This window comes from Protopterus annectens, chromosome 14.part0 (genome assembly GCF_019279795.1).
Source record: "Protopterus annectens isolate FY-2018-M chromosome 14.part0, PAN1.0, whole genome shotgun sequence".
NCBI lineage: Eukaryota > Metazoa > Chordata > Ceratodontiformes > Protopteridae > Protopterus > Protopterus annectens.
The window spans coordinates 279,887,605-279,910,929 of NC_056748.1; the positions used below are offsets into that span (position 1 = coordinate 279,887,605).

The 23,325-nt window shown below is 39.8% G+C and overlaps 1 protein-coding gene across 5 annotated transcripts in view; it reads right to left on the reverse strand.

Annotated features, from left to right (window-relative positions):
* Positions 1-287: 287 nt before the first annotated feature.
* Positions 288-23,325, reverse strand: part of GBF1 (golgi brefeldin A resistant guanine nucleotide exchange factor 1) — a 4,751,435-nt gene continuing 4,728,397 nt past the window's right edge. For all 5 annotated transcript variants that reach the window (XM_044055999.1, XM_044056000.1, XM_044055998.1 and 2 more), the window contains one exon: positions 288-5,757. In XM_044055999.1, coding sequence (XP_043911934.1) covers positions 5,483-5,757 — 275 coding nt within the window. In that variant the 3' untranslated portion in view covers positions 288-5,482. The remainder of the gene's footprint in view (positions 5,758-23,325) is intronic.

Here is a 23,325-nt window from a genome sequence, read left to right on the forward strand (position 1 = left end):
GTGTTCAATATATAATCCGGTACAAACCAACCATAGTTTTAGCATCTGTGTTAAAATTTCTAGTCATAAGCTACCAGCACAGGCCAAAACATGTAACACTGGAGCCTACTACTACTTCAGTATACAAGATTAAAATGAATCAAGGTTAATCAATTAAGTAACCTTATCTCTGGTTTCGGAAAATGATCAATACCTGTGAGAGACTGGAAATTTCTATGTTAACAGAACTCTTAAATCACAAACCACAAATCATAGCAGGGCTTGCATATAAAAGATGAACTCCTTGATTTAATTTACATGACATATTTATTACCTGTAAAAAGTACATTTTATATTTCCCACTTATTTACATTCATACTCAATTTTATCAACATAATATCTCAAATGATCTTTATTACTGACAAAATTAAAATGTTGCAACTTTTATCTACAGAAAGGCTATAGTTGTTTTTCTGCTGACACCTTAAACATGCATTTTGAAAATAAAATCAAAAATAATGTTGAAAATGCATTGAATAACGAGTACAAATGAGGATGGCAGAAAATACCAGTTTTAGTTCATGTAAAGGAGTTCCATTTTTATATTTTTTGATGACAGATGTCTGATTCTTAAAGTATTCCTGCAAATCTAAAACAATTATATACTTTAAAGACCAGTACAACTAGATCTCACATCAGCAATTAAGACAAGAACTTGCACCTTGTCCTATCTCATAATAGGAGATGCTGGACTCTTCTACTGAAAACTTGCATACTAAAGAGTAAGTCAATGATGTTTACACATTAGGTAAACAACAATATGTGACTGAGTGTGAAAAAAAAGTAAATCAAGTAGTACAAATTGCTTTTTAGTGATTATGGCAATTTCTTAGGAACGTAATTTGAACAGTACTTTTTGTTTGAAACTAATTTTAAGAACTAAGCTAAAAAAGCTGGGTCAGTGGCAGAGTTTTTTTTTTTTTTTGCCTTGATTGCACCTCATATGCTTTGGGTTTTATCAGTAGCCTGGGTACTGCAGGAGTCAGCCAGTACGGGATGAGAATGTGTCTAACATCAGTTCAATGAAGGACTAGAAATGCAACCTATGCAATATGAGACTTACGCAGCATGGTTCCTGTCAAGTCATTGATTGTAGTTTTGGTGAAGGCAAACAGATTGAAAGCCATTAACCAAAACTACTTTAATCAGCAGTGGAGATTTCATCTTTCTCCACTGTGGATTGAACTCACAGCTGGTCCATTCAAGTTCAATGGATGTGGGGATGTCCCCCCAACATGGGGATCTGAGGTGTGAAGGAAACAGTTTTGGTGAATCACTCTTCATCTATTTTCATTTATCAAAACTGCTGTTGTTGAATTGACATGTATCCAGAAGCAGAAGCCGGCCAAAGAGTGTGCAGATGCACTAGCTGAAAATAAAAGCAAAGAAAAAGCACACTGGGCTTTGCACTGCACTTTATGGAAAGTAGCAGGGGTTGTTAGGAGCATTAAAAAAATGTAAATCCCCTGCTAGACTGGACATTATAATTCCTGGCTCTTGTCTCTCCCTCCTGGTACACTGTGGTCTGCAGGAATGAATAGGCCCATAAGGGAATGGCTGCAATAGCAATATGAGACCTAATATATCATGCAGCTTAGAACATTCTTTAGTGAAATCTACTCTTCCATTTCCCAAAATTATACATCAGAATTGTAGATATTCTCTCCTTGATTTCTCCAAATATTTTGGGTTTCTAATACCATGACAGGAATGGACCCCATTCCTATGTCAAAGTATGATTAAAGTTCATGAAATTAGTATTATTTCAATCTTTGATGTTAGCTGGAAGTGCTCTTCGCAGCACCCACAATGTCTCCAGATATTCCTATGGGAATGAAGCAATGACGTTAGAAATCTAACACAAAGCTACATGATGTTTAAAAAACAATATATGACTAGCACCACATTTTTGATCTTCAGTTTGTGTGCAAGTACATTTAAAATACATACATGTAATAAAGCCAGTCTAACAAATGGGATAGGTTAATTCAAACACCAAAAGGGAAATCGTCTAGGCCTAAAATGGCCCGCAAGAGCAGTTAGCCTTATACTTACCTATGAACCTATGCATAATTTCAGAAGACCATGAGGAAAAAAATCTCAGCTATACTGTAACTACATCTCAGATATGGAACAGCAGAACACTGGTTGTACAATATGTTAGCAGAAATTGTTAAACAGTTCTAATAAGTCTAATGTGCTACAAAAAATGCCTATACAAACATGTACTGCAACCAAAATTTCTCAACAAAATAAACAAACTGCATGTATCCTCAACTTTCACTCTGTTTAGAGTTCCTAAACTGTAAAGAAAAAGTTAAGACAGTTTTTCTTTGGGACATTTCAAGAGAGCATTCCAGTTAACAATTAACTTGGTTAGCGTAAGCTGCATATGCAAAAATTAATTTATGATTTCTGGTATAAAACTTTACAGCAAAGTTAATTATTTTTGCCTTGTTAAAAACTAGAGCTAGATGGCATTTCAAGAAGGCCATTAAGCGATAATGAATATAATGCAGCTGTTTCCCAAAATTTGTATAACCAGAGCTGATGATTTGGGAAACATGAATCATGATTAGAAATTTTACAAAATGCAAAACATGAAGAGTATTGCTTTGAACATGCAATTTGGAAGTACAGCAGTGTGAGCCTATTAATAGCAATTACAGATGTTCGAACTATAACATAATTGCTACAGGAGATTCATAATAATTATTAAGATTTAGAATGAGTTGTAGTCTATTGGCTAGGCCTTTCAGCAAATCTCATAACCATTGAGTGGAAGACTGGCTGTATAAAGCACTGCCTGTACCATCTTCAGTTAGTTTTTGATACCTGAGATGTGGCTGGATGACTACTTCCCTTCCTTATTGGTCATTTCCAGGCCTTAAAGTCTCAGCAGAAAATGGTAAACCCCTTCCTTCTGCTACTTTGTTGGTACTGCAGTTTTTGTACCCAAGGATAACTGACAGCTAAAATATCCAGCTGGAATAGACTTGAGACTCCAGTTAAATCCCATTCACATTAAGAATCTCTAGCAGTAATGATCTTTATGATGCATATCTAGATTTTCAGATTCTTAAACTGCATTTTAGTGATCAGATTCTGCATGTTTTCGGCTGTATTACTTTTTAGTTCTAAAAACACTTTGCGTCTTTTGGCTTTTCCCGGTTAGGGGTCGCCACAGCGGAACTCCGGTCCGCTAATGATCGGCAGAAGATTTTTATGTACTAAAAAAGATAAATATTAGACTATGCTAGTCATCTAGTTGCTACTCATTAGTCAAACTTGCCAACACATTTGATAACTGAGAACCACAACAAATGGGAAAGTGGGTTGAGAAGTGGTTGCTCTTGGAATTCAAATCAACAAATGGCTACATCCACTCACATCTATAAGCATCCACAGGCTGCTATGGACAAGAGTAAGTAATCTCTGTTAATACAGGCATGCTTATTCCTCCTTACTGCAGTCAGAAACTGGTCGCAGAAAGGATTATATGGCTGAAATTATTTAATGTGTGCAGCTTACCAAAGTGTATGTTGGGTGGTCACTGTCTAAGATGAGGGGTGACTGAAGGGGTGTCTGAAAAGGGATGATTATTTAGTGAACTTGTTTTCATGAGGCTCACTAACAAAGGCCACTGCACAGATGTTTGCAGTATCTGAATGTTCTAATTTTATAACTGTAATCCTAACTCTAAATTAGAATCTGACAGGCAATTCTACATGTACCAATACTGTTTTCATCTTAAAATGGCAGTGCTAATTAATATTTCATTTTGTTGCATCTTTAGTCAGAACTGCAAATGAATGGCTGGGGCCTCTTTTTTCTTAGTATAAACAAAAAAAATCAATTCAAAAAGTATTACAATAAATGCAGTGATATGGGCCATGGCAGGTTGTACAAAACACAAGTCAGCAGAACACCAAAAATGATTCCTCCAAATAATATGAGTAAACATGAAAATGTAGATTTTTTTTTTGCATTTTAAACACTTCATTTAAATCTGATGGCAGCATAACCTCTAGCAACTTACCACTGACTGAAAACAACTGAAAATAGCTGAATCAATTAAACTGCATTTCTTTAAAAAAATACATCAATATCTCTGAATTATTCTATTTACAATATAAAACAAAACTACTGCTATCCTGCTTAATGGACAAACAGGAATAATGAAGGAAACCAGAAGATGGCAGCAAATTTCAATCTAAGACTTTTTTCAGAGATATCAATAAGGCAGTGTATTATGGACAGACTCTCTGCCGCCCTAGTTAAGACCAATATGAAATATATTCTAGCTTCTACTAACAATATCATGAGGTTTAGAAACAGCCTATGTAAACAAGTTTTATTGTTACAACTTGCTAACAATACATTTTTAACATTATGACACTTAAGACCCGCTTATGTAATATTACAGCAGTGATCAAGAGTGTTGCACTGTCGTTCTAATGTAGTTGGAAGATGACTCGCTTAAAAATATAAGTCTCCATTAACCTAACTTCAGTTAAAGTGAGTCCAGTAATTGCACTGTTAATCCTTGCAACACACAAATAAGGACAATGGTGTTTCATCCTAAATGCCTGTATTTTTTCATTACAGAGCTTAATCCAATCTATAAACAAGTATTTTTTGCCTTCAAGTTAAAGATGTAAACTACTTAAAGTGTCAGCAGTCCCTTAATGTAAACTGAGGAATGTTTGATAAGAAAAACAAATGATGCAAGTGCTGCTAGCAGCACATTTGGGATTAAAATACTTCCTACGTGATATCCAAATAGCCTGTTAAAAACTGTGGAAAACTGCAGCCAACTCATTAAATGTTTCAAGTTCTTTCTTCCTTCTTCCAAGTAAGAATTGTATGCTTATTATTTTAAAAAAATAGAGGATTCATCTGTAAGTTTGGTGTATATATTCCTTCACCATTGTTGCTGCTGATTAATGAGTCTTGGATCAGAAGCAACTCAGCATGAGGTGGGCTAGCATGTGCAATGAATGTAGTGGTGGCCAGCAAAAAGGGGCCGCTCATTATTTCCATTTCAAAACCATACTGGCTTCACTTCTTCTCAAAAAGGAGATTGTTTGTGAAATGTGTGTATCCATACCTGCAAAGTGGATCCAGTTAATCTACATTAATATCAGCACATTTCTTCAAGAAAATAAGTGAACACAACATTCAGTTATTATCAGGACAAATACTGTTTTGGGGAGGGGTAGGAGAAGTTGTCATACAAGCTGCATGCAAACCACATTTACAAGCAGCCAGCCACAGTGTTTTCGTAAGTTACTCATTCTCCAGTAACAATATGGCAACAGCTTCAAGTTTTATCACAGTCTTGCTAGTCTCTCTGAAGACATCATACAGGTGTTTCTGAGGTGCATTATTTTTCCAACTGCATGATTCTGTGCAAATACCCCATACTTAAACTTTGAGATGTTTAGTTCACTTCAGATGTAGCTGTAGTGTCAGTGGGTCGAGTACTAGACAAAAGAGGCACAGGAGAGGTAGCCTCTATCAGGGCAGGGTTCAAAATGATTGGCAATGTCATTGGAGGTACACCAACTTGTAGTGGTGAGGCAAGAGGTTGAAGGATTAGTGGAGACTGTGTGATTGGCGGAGATACTTCTGTCACTGGGCTCATCCTTCCTGGAGCAGAGACAGGTGGACCTACAGGGACAGGTGACACTGTGGCACTTATGGTTCTCTCAGACTCTGCAAAAGACAAAAACAAATATAAACTTTCACTAGAGTAAATTTAACTTATTTTCACATTAAGACCTTGCAATCTCTTACCTACATCTCTGTTAATGGTTTGAAACCATAGTAATTCATGCAGCCAGTAGAAGTCAGTAATGAAGGGCAATTCAAAGCATACGAGTACACACTGTTTAGTATGAACAATGCACGATTACGTGACATGAGCAAAATGATTAAAAAAAAAAAAAAAAATTACATAATCCCTGGTACTATAGTGTAGAAGGATTGTGTTCTGACTGTGACCAAAGGAACCAGAGTTTGAATAGCTACTTAGATGCTGGAGGAACCAAAATAGAGGGTAGGTTGAAAATAAGCAGCCTATGTCAGCTTACCTCTTGCTGGGCCGTAGGGACTAAGGATCTGTGTGAATTCAAGGCACATCTTTGTAGAGAGTGGGGAGTGTCTCCCTGTCTACAGGCAGGCTTCTGTGTAAGTGGGGGGTGGGGGAATAGGGCATGAACATACAGTGTGAGTGGTGATGACTATGTCATCACACTCCCTTCTGCCTAGATAGGGATAGGATACCCTTCTCCATATCATAAATCTTGGCCCCTAGCCAAGTTTATAACACCTGCTCCCACCAACGTTCACCTCTCTAATGAAATGGCAAGTCTTAGAGGCCCTAGACCACAACATTATCTCCATGGAGAAAGACAGTTCAATTACAGGATCACAACAAGATTCTGAGGACCATTGGTCTCCTTGAATACAAAGGATGGGTCTAGGGTTGGGCAAAAGTAAAATGGGCTACATGGGGAGTGGGCAGACAGCAGAATCAGGAGGCAAGAAGCCAAAAACAAACAAAGCAAAAAATAAACAACATGCATTAATTCCTGACATTTGACAACATTCAATATTTAATTAAGCTTACATGCTGGAATCATAATACAGTAGCAGCCAAGCCGTTCAAGAAGGCTAACATTGAAATGAGCACAACATGTGCCCAAGTCCAAAAAGTAGAGTAATCTGTGTTGTACAGTTTTTAGTAACATTTTTTAGCTGATCAAAAAATACTGATGCACTGAAAATACAGCTGCGTAAGGACGGCTTTATAGCAAGCAGATCTTCAATTTCAAGGAAGACATTATTGCAGTACATCATAACAAATGTAAGTTCACTCACCAACAAAGCTGATTCAAGTTCACATTTTATGTATGTGAATACCTCTATCTACAAAGGCCATCAGTGGGTCTCTCTCTGCTGTTAGAGGTCATGTGTATTAGTATCAGTTCTCACATATGTAGCACTGGCATCTATCCAGATCAATTCCTCTGAGTGAGAAATTCCACTACTGCAATGCTTACAAGACAACTGAATGTGTAACATGAAAACTGAAAGCAAAGTATTTAAACAGTAATATGACTGGAGGTTGAAGATCCTAACTGCTAAAGTGCTCCCTCCTCTGAAGAGCTTCAAACAGATAGCCCCTCTCAAGATGCTTTAATAGTGTCAAGATGCTTTAATAGTGTGTGTACTGTCATTTGTAAACTTAATTGCTACTTGTGTCTCACTACCGTGGTGGCTGTCCTTTTCCCTCGCGCTAGCCAAGCAGCCTACTGTGTTTTTTATTTTTTTTACTCGCACCTTAAGCCCTTACCCTCTAAGCTACATGACATATATTTCTTACCACTAGGTGGCACTGCCCACCCACTTATTTTATAGACTACTTTTATTCTTATTCTGCTTTCACCTAAGCTACCCTCACTCTCTCTACTTATTCACCCCACTAGCCTGCTGTACCTGGTGCACTGATGTACTACCTTTCTCCCCTCACTCTCTTCAGCGCTGACTTACCTCTGCTGTTCCTGTCCTTCAGGTAAAAGTCCCACATCTCTCCTAAAGCTGGCTGATTGGTTTCTGCCAGCCACCTTCTCTCCAGCTCTTCCCGCTCCGTTTGCACTTCAGGCTCATGCTGCTCCCCTATCCTGCCCCCACTACTCCAACATTTATTTCTACAGCAAAGCCCTCCCTCTATCAACCAATCACTTCCACTCATCAGTCCCTCCCCAACCTACCTCCTCCTGCCAATCAAATCCACTTCTCCCTGCCCATCAAAGTCCCTTCTCTACTGCATCTATACATATATCCTCTACCATGCCTTCTCTTCTACCTAAAGCCATTCTTACCCCATCAATATGCATTCTACTCCTACTCCCTTTATACCGTGTTACCTCCTACACCTATAGCCAATTGCACCCCTCCTCCCTATCCTATCCCCCATCTCACCACCTCCTTGCTCTTACCTCAGAAACACACTTCCACAAAATATCTGCCTCTCTAGTTCAACACAATCTACTCCTTTACTTCAGAATAAAATCTCCTCCCTCAATTAAATACTGCAAGCCTAAACTAATACTCTACTGTCCACAACTATCTAAATCCAAATCTAAAACACTTCTTCTTTTCCTCAACTACCTCTGCTTAGCTGGGGACATACACCCAAACCCAGGACCAAATATTGCCCCTAGTCGCATTCCCCCTGTCACTAACAGTAAAACCAACCTCAAATTCCTCACTATCAATGCCCAGAGTTTAAAAAATAAAGTAGCCCACTTCCATGCATGGCTAAACCACAACCTAACCGACAATGTAGCTATCTCAGAAACCTGGCTAAAACCACATATTAGTGACTTCCGAACCCCCCCCCCCGGATTCCAATCTCTCAGAAATGACCGCTTAGACAGAAAAGGTGGTGGTGTAGCCTTAATCTACACTAACCCGCTATCTATAACTCCCTACCCCAATCATATCCCTCCGTTCAACAATGCAGAACTAGTAATTGGCCTACTAAAAATAAATAACCACAAAAGCATTTGCATAATATCCCTCTATACCCCCCCCCCCCCCGGTACTAGCACCACTACTCTTGAGGAACTCCTCCTCTGGACTTCCCACCAATATTAAGCTAGAAACCTATATACTTGGAGATGTAAATATCGATTGGAATAAAATCAATAACCCTAATCCCACCATATCCATCAAACTACTTAATTACACCCAACTAACTCACTCCATCACCAGGCCTAACAAAACAAACCCCCTGGTACCACAATAGACTGGATCCTTGTATCCCATCCTAATAAAGTCATAAAATCCGGCGTAACATTGATCCTTTAGGAGACCACTTCCCAGCCTTCACCCATCGAGCTACCCTCTCCTCTCCTCACGTTCACCACTACATTCAAACATGCAACCTGTCAAACTTTAACCCCACTACTTTCTCTGACTCCCTAAAGCAAATTAACTGGAACCTCCTAAAAACTCTTCCACTAGACAACGCCGTAGAATTTTTCAACTCATCCTTCATAAATGTCCTAAACTGCCTAGCTCCAATAAGAACAAAAAGAGTAAAAACTAAGTCCGTCCCATGGCTAACTAAAGACACCAAAAAATTATGCTACAAAGAGATAAAACCTGGAAAGCTTACCACCAAAACAAACAACCTGAAACTTTACTTAAATACAAACAACTACGCAACCTTACTAAAAAACAAAGTCATTAGAGATAAAAAAGTCTTACTATATCAAACTTCAGTTTAACCATTCAAATAACCCCAAACAGTTCTGGAATTCCATTAATTCTCTTCTCAACCCAGGTACCAAAAGCAACCCTTGCCCTGACACCAACAAATCTGATCCTGAAATAGCCTCTCTATTCAATTCCTTCTTCACAAACTCTATAGCAGAACTGACCAACACCTTCCCCAACAATAATCCTTCCCCTCAACCTATCCAATCTTCCTCACCCCCTACTATTCCTCCTCCTACATTTGAGCTTAAACCCATCTCAACCTCCCAAATAAAGAAATTACTCTCTAAACTAAAACCATGCTCCAATGTCCCTGACAATATCCCATCCTCCTTCTTCCTAAAAATAGCCGCTGATGGCATCGCTCTCCCCACTAGCATCTTGATCAATAGGTCCATGCTGGAATCCTATGTGCCCAAATTATGATGTGCCGTCTTTATTCTACCTCTCCATAAAGGTGGCAAAAACAATAACATCTCAAACTTCCGCCCCATAGCTATCCTCTCCTCAATCTCTAAACTCCTAGAAAAATGCATCCACCTTCAGCTTATGCCATTCCTAGCCATTCACCAACTAATCACTCCTACCCAGCACGGCTTCCGATCTGGCCATAGTACCATCACTGCCCTTCTCTCCTTCTTACACACAGTAAATCTTGCCCACTACTCTGGAAAAATAGTATCTATGGTTTTACTGGATCTGTCCAAAGCATTCGATACCATCTCCCATACCCACCTCCTAAACCATCTTTCTAATCTTAATCTCTCCTACAATACCTTATCTTGGTTCTCCAGCTACCTTTCAGACAGGTCTCAAGCTTTAAATGGGGAAAAAGCACCTCTACTTTCCTTCCTATCCCCACTTGGGTACCCCAAGGATCCATACTTGGTCCAATGCTATTAAACATCTTTATTAACGACTTTCACAAAGCCTTACCCAACACCAAAATTGTGCAATATGTAGATAATTCTACTTTAATCTGTTGCACCTCTAACCTTCCAGACCTCCAAACAGTAACACAAACTGCTTTCTTCACCACTGAAAATTGGATGCTCCAAGGTTGGCATAACAGTTAAGGTATTTACCTCATAGACAAAAGATGCAGGGTTTCTCACATGGGGTAATGGCTAGGCTTAAAATGGTCCTCAAGGACAGTTAGCCTAGTGCTAATCTATGAACTATGAAACACCTCTCACTAAATGCCAACAAATCCAAAATACTTATATTCTCTCCCTCTAAAGCATCCCCTATTGATAAAAACTCATTCCAAATCTTTAGCCAAACAACTCTACTATAGAGGTTGTTCCCTTTGCCAAACTTCTTGGAGTTACCATCGATGAACACCTAAAATTCGATACTCACATCCAGTAAAACATTAAGAAAAACCCATATAAAACTTGGTTTGCTATACAGAAACATCCACTTCCTCGCTCCTTCTACCAGACTAACTCTAGCCTCTACCTATCTACTCCCCTTCACTACTGTATGGGGCTCCTCGTCTAACAAAGTTATCTGCCTCCATTTCTTCCAAACTGGAAATCTGTTGCAATAAAATTTCCATATTTGCAACCAAAGCCAAATTCTCCGCCCACCATTGCACTTCCCTTCATTTGTTAAATTGGCTTGAACTCTCCAACCATCTAGACTATCTCCAAATTACCACAGCCCACAGACTGTTTCATCCTTCTAAGTGCCCTGCACTAACCAACATCCTGCAACCTTATACCCTCATAGAACTCTCAGATCTACTCATCAAAACCTAATCTCTGTCTGCAAACCCAACTGTCCTGCAGGTCAGCTTCTGCTATCCATTTCCTTAGCTAAAAAATGGAATTCTCTTCCTTCTTCTCTAAGGACTTGCAAAAACTTTGAAACCTTTAAAACTCAGCTACATTCCTATATTTACTCTAACAGGAAATGCAACTGCACCCCCCTTTATCTAATAATCACTTCCACCCATTAAACTCCTGACTACCTCTGTCTTCAAGCTAGCCTAACACAAATGTAAATATTGTAAACAACAAAACTGTACTATGTATCCACGATTTTATGCCTGTTTCTCTTGCATGAAATGAAATTGTAAAGGCTTTTTCTTTTCCACAATTGTACCTGTAACTAATATATGTAAAGCAAACATTTATGTAACTAAACTATGTAATGTGGAGCTTTTCTCCCTAGGCCTCCACTGAAAACGGGCTTCCTGAGCCCAGTGGACTTCCCTGGTCATCAAATTGAAAATAAATAATAAATAAATAAGATGACCTACTGCTACAGAGAATGTACCCATACAGCTGCACCTTACTTGGGAAGGGTCACTGTATCAGTACATTACAGATTTGGTAGAATCTCAAGCAGAAACAGAAATCTAGAGTGGTAGAGAATTACAATGTTCTTTGTAGCAGAGCTGAAATGTGGTATACCTACCTCCAAGTCTAGGATTCTGGTTTACACTGCCCACAAGTGCATAGTCAAACAGGCAGTTTATAAAAACTTCTTCTAAAACATTTCTAAAGTATGCTGCAGATGTTACTGCAACTGTAGTATCATGTGCTATTATAAGACTTCCAAAGTCTTGTACTTGTCTGAATACAAAGCAGTGCAATAGTCTGGCCACTCTGATATGATCTAATTAACAGACATATGCTTGTCGTCCTTTCATGGAGATGAAAAGCTCATCTGTGGTCATGAAGAAATCTTTTTGGTAAAATATTTTAATCATCGGTGAAAATTCAAGACAATGTAAAAGACATTCCCCCCTCTGCTCTTATGTTGGGGTAAAATAATGGTTGTTGAATTCAGTGGTTAAAAAAAGCCATCACTACTGCAGAGGAAAAGAACACAATTAGTGTGACAAAAGGAGATACTGCCAGCCCAGCTAGCTGGAATTTTGTAAATAATTATATGTCATTGGTGAATATCAACATGATTTACATAAGATGCTTGTGTTACAAATGTATTAGAACTGTATGTCATGTGTACATCAGACTGCTCTGTACAGGTATTTGTGTTGAGAAGATATTTTGTAGTGTGTTTGTGCTTGAAATGTATCCCTACTGTGCCCTGCTGGAAGAGAACAGAAACATGGACTATTATAACAGTTTAAATGTATATGTTAACAGAGGAAACTGGAGAGTTGACTTCAGTCCAGCAAACTTCAGAAAAATAGCTGAAATTAAATTACTTTATGGCTAGGCCATAAAATATGGTATCTTTCAGTTTTCAGTGCAGTGAGACACACAATGTATGCAGCTAGGGAGCTTTCTGTATTGTCTTTAGGATGGACTAATTACTAGTCTTGAAATGTGGAGGAATGTAACTGTTTTAGGACTTTCAGCATTTGCCAAAGATCTGAGGTTGATGTATTTTCACAGGTAGATGCTAAATACTGCTAGCTTTCAGCAGTGGGGGGTTTCACCTGGGGACTAGAGTCAGATGAAAAGAAATGATGCAATTCTGCAAGATATCCCAGCAGTAATATTTGAGATATTAATTTGAAATGTCTCTTACAGAGACAGGGCATTCTGTATTCGGTCTTGTACCTGACAAAAAACATTCACCAGAATATCTGCCTTAGTCTAAGTAAGTTAACTAGGGTACCATAATGCTCTTAGATTCAGTCAGGAATATAGTGAAGCTTAGTTTAGAAATGTTTCTTTATTTGAGACTGTCCTGCAATGTTGTTTTAAATATTTCCTGTGATTTTGAACTCTGATGTCACTGTGAATATATACAGAGTATTTTCTTGTTCTTTTATTATTTATTATTAAATATATTTAAACCTTTCAATGTGGCTGATCTGTCTAGAGATATTTAAATTTTGAGAGTACTTGCATATTTATTTGGTGGCACTATGTGGGCCATTCCTAATAGACTTGCTCTTGGTCAAACTACCATTTGCATTATTATTAAAAGTACACAGTAAGATTGGACACCCTTTGTTAAGGGACTTGAAGTAGCTAAGGATTTGATTGGTGGCAGTGGTAACTACTTTATAGTAGGGGAAAAAGGGGGCATAGCTAGTAAATCTGTGCCAGCCTCTCCCAGGTGTGTGTGTGTGTGTGTGTGTGTGTGTGTGTGTGTGTGTGTGTGTGTGTGTGTGTGTGTGTGTGTGTGTGTGTGTGTGTGTGTGTGTGTGTGTGTAAATCAAACCTCAAAGAGTGTGTGTGACAGCTACTTGGGCAGGGACACAAAGCACTGGTTGGACAGAGAGGGTGCTGGTAGGTCTTGGCTTGGTCACTCAGCTGAGATCTCAACTCTATAGCTGTGCCAGTGGGGAGCCTTACTGGGGATCTGGAGAAAGAAGGAGAAACCAGCCCCGGACTGACTGTGGTTTGTATGTGCTCTTAAGGGAAACTGCACTTGATGCAGACAGCTGCATCTGGAAATACTGTGGGTCTACCTGTTGTCCTCCAGTGCATGTCCCTCACTGTTTGCCTGTGTTTAGGATTGAGCCTCCTTGATTACTGGTCTAGTGGTGGGGTGTCACAATTAGCTTTGAAGAAAACAATGTGAAGTATGACATTTGAAGGTTTGCACATCAAGGCTTGTATGTCTGACATTTTCCTGCTTGAAGTAAATACAGTTGTGCAAGAACTTAGCATAACAGTAGATGCCCTATTTTTCTCTGTTGCAGTATTCCTTACTAAAGGGATAGCTTACTGAATGGAATACTGAAACAGTGAAAAATAGGACATCTACTGGCATGGCAAGTTCTTCCACAACTCTATGTCCTTTCTTATCACCTTATTACTGTTGTAGTATCACTTACTAAAGGAAAAGTACAAAAGCTACTGATGAGGACAGGAGGAGAAAGCAACAGAAGATCCCTCCAAAAACCCATGTGGGATGACCTTTCCAAATCCAGCTCTTGTACTAGAAAAATCATACAACTTGCACTGTTTAGTAAAAGTATGTACAGAAGACCAAGTAGCACTTTCCAGAATGGATCTATTATCCAGACTCTTGCAAAAAGCAACAGGAGCATGAATTGAAGAAGAAAGCTGCTTACTGTGAAACAACAACAAAAGAAAATGATCAACAAGAAACAGGCACACAACCAGCTGGTAAACGTAAACTGTTCCACCAAATAAGTAAAGGTAGCAGGAAAGAAAAATATGGTAGCAGTTGTACGAAGTATAGCTCCAGACCACATAAATAAAACCAAGAACTTTAATATTCGGTAAGCGCTTTTACCACTGCCCGTGGCTTCTTCAGACCATATACAAAATTAAAACACACACAAAGAGGTTTTTAAAGTTGTCCCTGTATACCTCATTAACCTGAAAGACCACTCCCAGTCAATCAAGCTACTATAGACACACCCTCTTTTAAAAGCATCAGTACCTTCATCTACATTGCATAGTATTACTTTTAAAATACAATTCTTATAGCACACTGAAAGTCTATTTCAGCAGTCAAAGCATTCATAGGCATCTACAAGCATTTAATGTTTGGAAACATTTCAGAACATTGCTTCTATCAGCAGCATGTCAAATGCTATATATTATGCTAAGCATCATTATTTAAACAACAATGATACTGAAAGTCTCTGTTCATTATATATTCTTTGCTAGAATTATATTGCACTATGTTATCTGCTTTACTTCAGATATACGTTGTTACTTAAAAATTATTACAATAACAAATCTAGGTCTAGCCTTCTATACATTCCTACTACTTCTAACAGTGTAAATAAAGCTTTAGTTTAAAATGCAAACAAGTTACCCATACCATGTGTTCAAATTCCATTTTAAAACTCAAATTCATCCCATCACATTGTCGACTGTTAAACTTGTCCAGCAAGTGTGTTCCACTTAAGATATATTTATATTACACCCTTGTTGTGTTATATTCAATTCCCAAAAGTTAGAAATGAAAAAAGTGTGTTTGTTGTCATTGCAGCACCTCTGCGCATGCGCAATGACGTCATCACACTCGACAGATGCTCTGTTTTACTTCTTCCCACTTTCTTCATTTAATTACAATAGACAACCAAGTATTATAAAATATATATCATTGTTAAATGATTTAAAATACACCAAGTCACAAATTCATATATGTAAGCAGTTTTAAACAAGGAAGGTTTATGCTTTTCCCCATAGAAACAAATCATACCGTTGCATTTCTGTCTTTCATATGTCAGTCAAGTATATATCATATAAACACTCAACACATTATATGGATACATCACAGCTCAACTTTAAACAAATATAATAGACATAACTTTAACTCTATACCTCTGGGCAACCAATTCAAACCATAAAATATATATTCTATGGATAATAATAGTTCAATAAAAATATATATATATATATATATATATATATATATATATATATATATATATATATATATATATAAGCAATTTAGTGTAAATATATATGTCACCAGTTTGTATAAAAAAACTGGACTTATTACATGTTCTTGTCCTACACACAGACCCCCAATATATACTTTATATGACACTCGGAGCATTATATTGCTATTTACCAAAAGCATTTTTACACAGCTATATACTACTTTAGACATAGTGTTCTTTATATGAATAAGGTCTTCCAACAGCCATTTAGAGATGGATAGATGTTTTGGTATAAGTATGTATGTTAAATAGATATAACTCTATGTGTATAATTATAGTTATACAATACATCTATTATAGAACGCTAACAGATATATATAGAATGAGAAGGTGATTCTAATATAGCAAATAGATTATGCATAGTTGTAAATATATGCACCGTACAAATAATTGCTCACATCATACTATTTATGTAATAAATGTATTATACACAGACGATATCACTGCTTTATAATGGATAAACTCTATCCTCAAATATATTAAAAATGTGGTATTTCATAAAGTGAGATAAAATACTCAAATCTTGTTTTTAGCAGTCTTATCATAGATACCCCATATTTAGATAACTGATGTTACGACAGGTTGGGTAAAATTCCACATTGTTTTTACTAAGTGGGATTATTTCCTATTAAATATAATATGTACCACAATTGTCTAGGTATCCCTCGTGCGTTTAAAGCACTTTTAATGGATACTTTACCATTCAGCTCCTTCGCCTTATCTGCTCTAAGTTTGAGTATCCATCTGAGCTCACTTCTTTCTGTCAGATTCTTAATATTACCCAGCCTTTGCCCAATAATAACTTCTTCTAATGCTATAAATTAAAAATCATGGTAAATACCGCTTCTCTCTACGTATTTAGACAGGGCATTTACAGAGTCCCTTATTCCTTATACTACTACTATGTTCCTTTATATGTTCTCTGATTGTCCTGTTTGTTTTGCAACATAAAAATGTAAGCAGCAGTCACATTGTGCTGCATATATAATATTCATACTGCTACAGGTGACTAAAGGGGGATGGACAGATGAAGTTTCAGCCAACTCCTTCTTTGCGGCCCCCGCTACCACCATGGCATCAACAGGGACACCTTTGGTCAAGAACTGTTTGTCCTGCGGTGCAGTAATAAATTTGGCAGGTCTTCTAGGGGTCGGTTCTACTGTTTCTGGAGCTGTCCACGCCTTCCGAGCCACCACAGACATCAGTGGGTCAAAAGGCGGAGACACCCAGGAGGTGGAAGGTCGGGATCCAAACGCATCCAGGAATACCGACTCATCCTTGGAAGGGCTTAGGGCAGTCCAGTTCCCCCTCTGCCTAAGCATCTCAAGGATGTCTGAGAAGGAGACATCTTCAGAGTGGGATCTTGGGGACCCTTCCGACTCCTCTAAGTCGGTATCTGATGTGACAGACTCGGGGGAGTCAACATGCTTCCTCTTGCATTTCCTCTTGTGAGGTGGCTCCTCTGAATGATCAGGGGAGGCCTCGGAAGAGGAGGATACACCTAAGGGGGTGTCCTGGAGTGCTGGATCCCCACGCATGGGGTCTGGAAGAGGGGCAGAGGCTGATGCAGGCACCCTAGGGGGAGGAGCCGATGGGGTCGATCGTGGGACTGACTCGGGGGCCAGTACACTCCTCATCACCTCAAAGGCATCCCTGCCTGGACGCAGAGAGGGCTCCGGTTCTGAAGAAACCAGAACCCCTCCCCACAGCGAGGGGGATGGCTCCGAGGCAGATGTGGGAGCTAAACTCACCTGAGCCGAAGCCCCGAGGGGGACAGTGGGGTCGGACAAGGGTCCAATGTCACTCGCCCCCTCGGAGCTGATGAGGGAGTCTCGGCACCCAGATCCCTCCATGGAAGGTACAATGGAAGGGATCGGAGCCGACGACGGAACCGAAAGAGAGGGTATCGGAGCCGACGGTTCCACGACTCAGATCCCAATGAACTCCGGCTCTGAGATCATAGGATGAGTCGGAGGAGGAATATCTACAGCTGTGGATGGAGCAGACACCTGACGAGGGGGGCTGGACAACATTTTGGCTAGGGCCTCTGATTTTAACAGCCTACTGACCACTCTTTCCAAGTCATGGTCCGAAAGTCTAGAGGACCGAGAAGAGTGGGATGAGCGATGACTACGCTCCGATTGGAGCAGAGGTGACTTCATAGCCGAACGTATCGACTCCAGAGAAGGAGACCTGAATCTTTTTTGACTCTCAGACGGCTCCATAAAACGTGTCGGAGCTGAATGGGAGGGAGGAACATCGGTTCCAGCCGGAGCAGAGATGGACTGTATGGCTTCACCCAATGATGGCTCTGAACTGGGAGCCGAAGGTTTAGGTGGCCTGGAAGATTTCATGGGCTGAGCCTTTGCCGGTGAATCTTGGGGTTTAAGCAAACCCCTCAGAATCAATTTGTTTTTGTGCTCCTGCAGGACTCTTGGACTGAAAGCATGGCAAATCGAGGAAGAGTCCGGCAGGTGCACGGCACCCAGACAATAAACACAAGAAGTGTAACCATCTGTCAGAGACATCGTCTGACAGCATGAGTCACACTTCTTGAATCAGGATGGTTTAGGATCCTTGGACATCCTGGAAGAATACCAAGGACAAGAAACACACACAGAAGGTTAAGTAGTAACCACTAAAAAAATGCAGACTACACTTACCACAACCAAAAAACTACAAGTAGTACTACAAACACTAAAGATAACTATCACTAAACACTAACAGTGATACTAAAAAATTTTATATACATATATATATATATATATATATATATATATATATTTTTTTTTAAAGGAAGATAGAAAGAAAAGGTTATCCTCTAACTAAAACGGAAAACCTTTCTGAGGTAAGGAAAGGGAGAGAAGGGGGGAGGGGAAACTCTCTAACTTAAACGAGTTTCTTGGGGAGAAGTAATCGGGATCTAGAGAAAACTAACTACAATACAACAGTCTAATCTAACGACTTATTCTACACTAAAACTAACAGTTTTGACAAGAAAAATACAATAATAATAAAGTTTTATACGACCTGAGCCAGTAGAACAACCTCGCAGCAGAAGCGGCAAACGAGATCTGGGTATCTAGCGCCAGGCATCATGGGATATAGGGGGGCCTCAATCCAGTAAGCAGCTCTCAAGCTTTTGAAGATGGCCGAGTCGGAGTCGAGGATCGGCTCCGAACCCAACCAGCAAGAATGAAGGCGAGATAGACAACTTAACATCATGTGTTTAAGATGTTTCCTATTTTTAAACATAAAACTAGGATACTCTCCAACAGCTTCCCTAATTCTTCTATCTTTCATAAGAAGCGGACAGTGTTTATTAAAGGCATCTCATATACAGAGACATTAACCACATTGCTCTTAGATATTGTATCAGTTCTATTTAATGCTTAATCTATCTTATTTGAAAAATACGGCTTTGCTCTTCCTCCCCTCAGTGTCTTTACTTGTCCCAACTTATCAATCACTTCCTTCTTTTTATAGCCTCTATCATATAAACTGTTCTCCAGGGTTACCAATCCTTCTTCGAATGTGGGTTCCTGATTGATCAAATGTGAAACCCCCATTCCTTGTCCTTTAACTATATTTGAAAAAGTTTTTCTATGGTGCATGCTTGTCCTATACAATAATGTGTTACGATAGCACTCTTTTCTGTAGACCTTGGTGTCAAACACCCCTTCAATTCTTTTCACTACAAATATGTCCAAAAATGTCAACCCTTCAAGTGAATGATTCATTGTAAACTTCAGGAAGCTAGTAGTGACTTCTGCATCACTGACAAATTTCTTCAATGCTGGAAGGGTACTGTCCCACAGAAGAGAAATGTCATCCACAAATCTGTGGCAAAACTTCACATGATTCTTATACATTTCTAAGGGGAAAAAGAAGTTATGTACCTACCATAATGTTCCATGTTAGTTGTCTTCATCTCGCCTTCTTTCTTGCTGGTTGGGATCGGAGTCGATACTCGGCTCCGACATGGCCATCTTCTATAGCTCGAGAGCTGTCTGGATATTATCTTCTGCAAATGGGGACAGCCTTGCTGCGATCTTTTTGCCACCCCCTTCAACAGCAAATGCAGCAACTACTTCTCCCTTCTTCCGCTTCCAGGTGACGCACCCAGAAACGCTCTAGTCCACGATTGGCTTCAGGGACTTTTTTATGCCTTTTCCCCATTTCCCCTGATTCCAAAACTCATACAGAAAGCAATATCGTTGGGCTGCAAAATGAACCTCATAGCCCCCTACTGGCCTCGACAGATATGGATTCCGTTCCTGCACCATTACCTTCTCAATCAGCCCTGGGCTCTGGATCCGATTCCAGACCTACTGATTCATCAATCAGGCGGGCTGCATCTATCCCTCCAAATACTCCAGCTCACAGCTTTGTTGCTCTACTTCCAAACTTAGCCAGGCTTCCCAGCATTTCCCCAGCCGTACGTGAGATTATTGTCTCCTCTCACAAGTCCACAACTAGAAAAACTTATGCTAGCAAATGGAAACGTTTTTCTTGTTGAGCAGAGGCTAGGAACGTAGTTCCCTTTTCAGCCCCAGTCCACGAAATTTTGGAATTCCTAGAACAACTTTTTAATTCTGGGTCTGCTTCTGCTACAATCAGGGTTCAATTGGCGACCATTTCTAACTTTCCTGTTGGGTTGTCAAATTCAAACATTATGTCTCATAAGCTCTGTAAAGTTTTTTTAAGAGGTGCTACTCTCCTTAGACCTCCAGTGAGAGATCCCCTCCTCCTTGGGACCTTAATTTAGTACTAACCTCCTTAATTCTGCCCCCCTTTGAACCAGCAGTGTCATGCTCCATTAAGTTTCTATCTTGGAAAACAGTCTCACATTATTACTTTCATTTATCAATTGAGAAACAAAGAGTTGCCTATCAAACCGAAAGGTTATTTTACTAGGGCCTTGGCCACCTCTGTAGCCTTCCAATCTAGGTTGCCCATGGATTCTTTCTGTGAAGCTGCTACGTGGGCAAATTCTCATACCTTTATTTCTCATTACAAGCTAGATATGGTCTCCAGAAGCAGAGCTGACTTTGGTTCTACTGTTCTGAAGAGTCTGTTCCAATGAGCCGCCCATGATTGTAGGTGCTAGGGACGCTGTCCCAACCAGCAAGAATGAAGGCGAGATAGACAACTTAACATAAAGAAGTTATGTACCTACCATAACGTTCCATGTTAGTTGTCTTCATCTCGCCTTCTTTCTTGTGTCCCACCCTCCGTCCCCCTGTCCTATTGGACCGAGAGGAGTTCTGGTTTCACTGACTGAATGTTCTCTGCTTTGTTTCCTCTACTGACTTAGTGTGTGTGACAGGTATGCTCAACCTGTTTGTTTGGACAGGTTGATTCTCTGGCTGTGTCTGGGGTTAGCTATTTCAAACGAGATCTAGGTAGCTATCGCTAAGCATCATGGGATAAGGGGTACCCTCAAGCCAGTAAACAGCTCTTGAGCTATAGAAGATGGCCGAGAGCCGAGGATCGGCGCCAATCCCAACCAGCAAGAACAAAGGCGAGATAGACAACTTAACATCAACCGTTCCACTTCCCACTGAGCCATGACTGCATTGACATAGCTGTTAACACAGCATGTTCCCATAGCTACACCTTTGCGTTGTAAGTAGTATTTACCATTAAAAACAAATATTTTATTTTCCAGCACAACTTCCATAAACCTACATATCATATCTATAAGCTGTCCTCCATAGTCACTGTTATGGTGAAGAAATCTATGTAAATATTCAACATCGTCACCATTCAGTATTGATGTAAAAAGGGAGGTTACATCAAGGGTGACTAAATAATGTTCCCCACTCATAGCTGACATTTCACTATATGTATATAAGCTCTCTAGGAAGTGCTTGGAATCTTTTAACACTACTTGAGATTTATCCAAGATAGGTCTAATTTTCTTTTATGTGAAAATGGAAAATGGTTCAGTGATCCAACCTTGGCCTGCAACTGTAGATCTAAAAGGTGGAAACTGAGGGTCCTTATGTATCTTAGGTTGTCCTTGAAATGAGGGTATAACTAGGTGTTCAACTATCAGGAACTGGACCAGTTCCATTGAGATACCATAATTGATCATTGGGCTTTGGACCAGTTGTTTTACATTAGGAAGGTTTGTGGGCTGCACTGTGGTGGCAGGACAGGTAGCTTACATCCTTCTAAGTTGAGAACTGCTGTTATTCTAAAAGTGTATTAGTTCTGGTTTAAGCACCTGGGCTTCAGGCCAGTTATTTTACATTAAGAAGGTTCATGGTCTGCACTCTTGTGGGAGAAGAGGCTGGACTCTGCCCTTCTGAGCTGGGAATTTCTGGTTAAAGGCTTATAGTGCCTGCATATTTGAACTATTTCTTACTGTAATTGGTACACCTTGTTTGCTGTAGCATAGACTAGATCCAGGCCTGCTGAATCTAGTTTTGTTTGTATGCTTGTTATTTCCCTGAAAAGCTAATTCCACCTAAAATGCGGCTTTTCAGCGCTTCTGTGGATCACTAGTGATATCTGCATTGCTTACTGTACTTATTTCCTTGTTTCACTTGAAAGAAAGTTACTGTTTGTCATTTTTGCATTTAAGTTACCTGGCACTTGCTCACTAAAGCAATTATATAAGTCAGCACTAAAAATTAAAAGCACTACACCCTCACAAACTCCCCCTGGAGTACCTTGCTCCCCATTGGCCATTTTTTTCAATTATAAAGAAATTCCCAATACTATTCTAGCATGTCCAAAGGTCAGTTGTCAATCTCCTCTCCAGTCCAGCTGGTGAATCTGGGAATCTTGAGGCAATGTTACAACTGCCTCATGTACACAGACAACCCTCTCCTCCTCCCAACAAATTCCAACACATGTGAGAGATGCAACCATATAGCCAAACTGGAAACTAAGCTCTCTCAACTCAGTACTGGCATAACCAGTCAGGAGGAGAAGGAAACCACACTCACTAAAATTCCAGTCTCACATAGACCTACCACGACAGGAAACCAAACACATAAACACACAAAAACATACTTGGAGGCTCTAAATAAAAATCTGTCTAAGCAGCAGAGACCTCCAAAGCAGACACCCAAGCAACTGCTACCCCAAAACAAAACATGTGCAACACATAGCTCACAAAGCCAGTGTGCCAAACAGTCACAGCCCTTAAGGATAAACAACACACCTGATACACTTGTAATAGGTGACGCTATCATCAGGCACACTGACGTCCCACTCACCAGGCTAAACAAGGAGAAGGTCACGGTGAGCTGTCTGTCGGGCGCTAGGATCCGCCACATAACACAAGCACTCAGGTCACTCCAAGGCAAGTACAAATATGACTCAGTCATTGTCCATGCGGGTGTGAATGACCGGAGACGTACCTCCCTGGACTGCATGAAAAGAGACAGAGGAGCTCTCTGAGCAGGTAGCCCAGGCCGGTATAACCCTGACCTTGAGTAGCATCTTACCCTCACCAAGAATGATGCCACAGTATGAAGACAAGATTATCAATTTCAACAATTGGCTTAAGTATTGGTGTCATTCAAAGGGGATCCAATGCCTGTCAGCCTGGAATGACATGCTCGACAAGCCACGATGCTTCGCTAGGGACGGCTTGCACCTGTCACCCCTGGGCTTTCGGA